Genomic DNA, 5,596 nt, shown 5'->3' on the forward strand with positions numbered 1-5,596 from the left:
AAAAAGATATTTAAAAAAAAATTTAATTTTAATCAAATATTAAAAAAAAGTAAAATAAATTTAAAATAAAAATTAAACATTTTAAACGTGAAGAACGGAATTAGAACTTAACTTAAACATTAAAAATTAAAAAAAAAGGTAGTTTATCCTAATTTAAAATCTTGGGCAATTTACTATAATAAATAAAAGGGTAAAGTATACTTTTTGTCCTTGAAGTTTGACAAAAGTTTCAAAAATATCCCTAAATTTTATTTTGTTTCAATTTTTTTCAGAAGTTTTCGATTTGCATCAAATATACCCTTGACGGCTAATTTTTCAAAAAATTTAACACCAATTCAACAACAATTTCATAAGAATAACTCTCAACACAAGTAAATCAAGCATCATTTTTATATATTATTGTTAGATTGGTCTTAAATTTTTTGAAAATTTAGCCGTCGGGGGTATATTTGATGCAAATCGAAAACTTTTGAGACAAAATTGAAACAAAATAAAACTTAAGGGTATTTATAAAACTTTTGCCAAACTTCAGGGACAAAATGTATACTTTACCCTAAATAAAATGCAAACCAGTTTTACCAAAATGTACAAAATGAAAAATGTCTACTAAAATGCATTTTTAGCTTAATCTAGGTAAACCGCGACAAGAGTCCCGCGGTTTACAGAATATACGTAATTTGCTATAGAGGTGTCGTGGATTACGTGCAAGCAAAACTGGTCATAAACTGCGACGGGGGTGTCGCGGTTTACGTGTATGCGTGAATTGTGCATAAACCGCAATAGGGGTGTAGCGGTTTATGCATTACTATAAATACGCTGGAGGGGTCTCGCAGATTATATTTGTGCTGGAAGAAAAAGTATCCTAGAGAGAGAAGTAGTGGTTTTCTAGAGAGAGGAATAGAGAGAATAGTGGTTGATTTGAGTTGAGATAGGAGTCGGGATCATGGCGGAAGCACGCAGTCTATACAAGGTCAACGGCTTGCGCACGTGGCTGGGAGCATATAGGTAGAGGTTAGCATTATAATTTTTAGTTAATGTATTTTGCATAATTTTGTTAGTTAAATTATTATTTTAATGATATTTCGTATTTTTCGTTTTTTAGGTTATTTTTAATTTATTTATTGTTAATTAATGTATCTAAATTTAGATTTAAATTATTATTTTAATCAGAAAATGTAATATTTAAATTAATATTTTAATCGTTTATGTCTTTTATCGAATTTCGTGATTAGAAAATAGGAAGTGTATATTAGCAGTGTAAATTTTAAAATTGTAGTCACCTGGTAGATGACTATAAATTACTGTTGGATTTTTTATATGTTTGGTTTATTCTGTGACATTGGCCAGCCGACTAGGTGTATATATAGTGTTCGGAGGCAGCAGAACATACCTCTGCATGTCAAGATCATACCATATCTGGAGAGAGCGGGTTTGCACCACTTGGTAAGGCTCAACGCCAGATGGTTCTGGTTGGACGAGCCCTTAGTCAGTGTTTTCATTGAGCGGTGGCGTCCTGAGACGCATACCTTTCATATGCCCTTTGGAGAGTGCACTATCACGCTGCAGAGTGGCTCTTAGGTTTCTGTCGCCAGATTTCTTGATTGCCGATCCTAGGGCTGAGGAGATCTCACAGGATGTTGTTCAGAGAGGGTTGTCATAGGCTCCTCCGAGGGTACCCATGCCAGACGTGCCAGATAACAGGCGCGTCGAGCGCCGACGATGCGTTGGTACCCGTGCTACAGACCGGAAATGGCGATGACTGGATGACATGATTCAGGTTGACAGATCCGGTGGCGACGGCGGCAGACATGCCGATCACCATGTCCGCCGTGGCCGTCCTCAGCATCGGGGTGGTTCATCAGGGGCACATCTGCTGGTCCTAGTGATAGACCCACTGGGCATGCAGCGGCAGAGACCCAGGAGGTTTCTTTTACACATGTTTTCAGCTCCCAGATATACCACGACATCGATAGCCAGATGTATGATGACCCGGCGGGTCCGACTTTCACGATGGATATGGACCATGAGGTTGGGACTTCACAGTTCTATTCCGACTTTGCAGATCTCATCCGGGATGACGGCCCTCCATATTTTCATCAGCAGACCCCACAGGATTAGGTGCCTGAGACCCAGCCCCAGATGGACGTTGTGCAGGGCTACCACCCAAACATGGATGATTGGCAGTGGTACCAGCCACAGATGTCTGACCCTCATGGATTCCAGCCCCAACTACATGTAGACCTGAATGAGCCCGTTGGCAGCCCGTATGACAGTAGGTTGGGATTGGGTGGGACGCCTGCATCTGCATATGGGACAGGGTCGCATATCGATCCTCCAGCATAGCAGCACCAGAGGCACACCAGAGTGAGACGGGCCGCTCGATGTGGGACAGGGTCGCATCTCCTGGGCGCATTTGGACATGACTCTGCCGACGAGGATGAGGATAGGCAGGGGCCGTAGCTTACTATTTTATGTTTCCATTGATGATACCTATGTATGTCGGATTTACCATGTACTTTTGTATTATATGTGTTTGTACTTAGTTTATTTCTATTGAATTAGGTGTATGTAATGTATGTTTTTTGTTAACCTCACATGTAAGACCCAGAAATTTTGGAAAATTTTTTTATTATGAGCCAATTTCAAATTTATTTATTTATTAGAGATTTTATTTTCAAAAATTATTTCATTGAAAATAATTAAATCAGGTTTTGATAAATAAAATATAAATTTTACTTAATTTCATTATTGTTGAATAATTTTCTATACTTAAATTATAAAATTTAGCAGTTGTAAAAGAATAAGAATTTTATATGATTTAATTTAAAAAATTGAGATTTTAGAATTTAATATTTTAATTTCATAAAAATAAATTATATCATCTCTAATTTTAAATTAAAATACTTTATTAAAATCTAATTAGCAAATTGATAATTAAGTAATATTTTTTAAAGTAATTTAAAGGGATTAAATTAGATTTCGAATTAATAAAATATACCCAAATTTGATTAGAATTACCAAATCCTAATTAACCCAAATATTCCCAAATTAAACCCTAACCTTCCTAATACTAACAGCACCGTGACCACCCCCCAAAACCCTCAGCTGCTCACCCCTTTCACCAAAACAAAACAAAAAAAAAAGAAAAAGAAAGAAGAGGGAGAATGGAGAAGGGACAGAGAGGAGAGGGGGAAACTGAGAAGAAAAAAGTGGGAAGAGAGGAAGAATGCCCTGGCGCGTGGAGGGTCTTGCTGCCGTCGTCGCCGCTAGTCCAGCCGCGTGCGAGAGAGAGAAGGTTCGCAGATGAAAGGCGCAGTGGGATGGAAGAGGACCCACGCCCTATCGTCGCTGTTCACGGGGGTCACAAGCCGCGTCGTTGTCGCTGAGGAAGGAAGGAGCACGAGCTTCCGCCACCATCGTCGCTGGCGATGTCGCAAAGAGGAGAGAGAGAGATCGGGCAGAGGGAGAACGATTCACGCTGTCAGCTGCATCCACGGGAGGAATCGCCGCCATTCGTGTCTCCTGTAGCTGTCAGCTTCGCGTCGAGCTCCCATGGCTGTCGCCGCCGAAGCCTTCACTGTCCTTGCCACTGGAGCTGGTCACTGGAAGAGAGGAGGTGACGGTGGTGGGAGATGCCGTTACTATTCTATCTTTGCTCATTGAAGGATGCAGGAAAATGCTGTTGCAGTTGTAGGAGGACGCTCTTACCGTTCCAAACCCATCTGGTTCTAGTTTTGGTACTGGACCGATTTATTTAGGCTGGTTTCGGTTCTTCTGAGTGCTGGAATTGCCGCCGCTGCTCCGTTTCCATGGGTCCCTAATTACAGTAAGCTATTCTCGTTCCGAACATCCATAATCGTCATTCTGTTATAAGTTACTGAGGAATTTATGGTGGTATTTGTTATATAATTGAGTTTCGGTTATTATAGGTGCGATTAGAGTTGCTGTGCTTGCCGGGAGTTGTCACTGAAGCTGTTGGGCCCGCCATGGTTGCACCCAGGTTGCTGCTGCGTCACCGGAGACCACAGCTAAAGCCTCTGTCTTCTTGGGTTTCTATTGCCGCGAGTTACTTAGTTATACATTGTCGCCGAAACCAGGCCAGATTTACTGGTAACTGTTTCTTCCTTTCTTGAATTTGTTCCGCTTCTATTTTGTTCCACTATTCTTATTATTGTTGGTGTCTTTGCTGCCTTAATTGCTCGGAGTGATGTTACTGCCGCTAGGACGGATGCCCGGGTTTGATTTCTATTTTTTTCTGTCGCTGGGAGCAGACACCAGAGCTATTCTTAATGATTCGGGTCAGGTATCTTTTTCGATTCTAGGCTGTTTACATATTTTACTATCTTTTCCATGCTTGTTTTGATTTGATTTTTGTATATGTCTTTGTCTGGGTTTCTTGAAACAGTTCCAGCTACTGTAATTGCAATTTGTAATAATGCGATTACTATAAGAGGCATCAGAATTGTTGCTGTCCTCGTGGGGTTAATGTTATCGCTACTACCATGAATTAAAAGGAAAGGGAATTATCACGATAAGTTATGCGAACTCAGCTAACTGAGATAGGGGTTTTTCTTAAAATCTATTTTACATTACAGAGTTGTGATAAATAGATATTGATGCAAAAAGATATACTTCTGTGATTATATTTGTCTTGTGGACGTGATGGTTTGTTGGACTAGATTATTGGGTGCTTGATTGCATGAGTGGTGTATAGTTGTTGATAAAAACCGGTTTGAAATGTTATTTACTTGATTATTATGAAAGATGGATTTTCTTGATTTTGGAGTTTACTTGGAAATATAAATGAATCGATTTTGGAAATAATTTGAGATATGAAAATTGATTCTGAGAGCGGTTTGATTTTGAGTTGGTTTGATTTTTATAAATGATTTAATATTTGAGCTGATTTGATTTTAAAAAAGAGTTTTATTGTTGGAATTGGTTTGATTTGAAAATAATTTGATATTGGAACTGGTTCAACTCGGGAAAATGATTCAGATTTGGAATTGGTTGATTTGAGGAATGATTGGATGGGACCCGAAAAGGGTGGCAATGTCCAAGTTTTAGAGGAGATGCTACCGAAATTTTATAAAATTAGAAGTTTTATTTGAAGTAGTTATTTTAAAAAGGTTTAATTTTAAGAATTATATGGTTTAAGATTACTTTATTTATCAAAGGAAGAGTTATGTTTTGGATTGGGAATTGTCAGCGAATGGAATGGAAAGAAGGATGATGAGGATTTTCTGTGAAATATGATTTTGAATGAAATTGGAAATTGGAAATGAAATATGGATTGATGAATGATGATGATGTTGAGAATGACTTAGACATTGATGAATGTTCAATGAATTATTTATATAGCTTATGAAATTGAATTATCTGAGACACGAGTTTCCTTGGATAAAGTGACGTGGCTTGCCACCACGTGTACCAGGTAGAGAACTCGATACTCTCTTGACCCTACGACGTAAGTGTGGCCGGACACTATATAAATTCCCAGGAATGTTACCCCATTGAGCAATATTAATTATTTGAGAAAAAGCTATGCATAGACTCTTGGGGATGCACATCGGGGGACAGTCTAAGGACAATTCAG

The 5,596-nt window shown here is 38.8% G+C and overlaps 1 protein-coding gene across 1 annotated transcript in view; it reads right to left on the minus strand.

Moving 5' to 3' along the window:
- Positions 1-1,967, minus strand: part of LOC107615781 — a 20,308-nt gene extending 18,341 nt beyond the window's left edge. Inside the window, exon 1 of the mRNA XM_016317815.1 lies at positions 1,745-1,967. Coding sequence (XP_016173301.1) covers positions 1,745-1,967 — 223 coding nt within the window. The remainder of the gene's footprint in view (positions 1-1,744) is intronic.

The sequence above is a fragment of the Arachis ipaensis genome, chromosome B09 (assembly GCF_000816755.2).
Source record: "Arachis ipaensis cultivar K30076 chromosome B09, Araip1.1, whole genome shotgun sequence".
Lineage (NCBI taxonomy): Eukaryota > Viridiplantae > Streptophyta > Magnoliopsida > Fabales > Fabaceae > Arachis > Arachis ipaensis.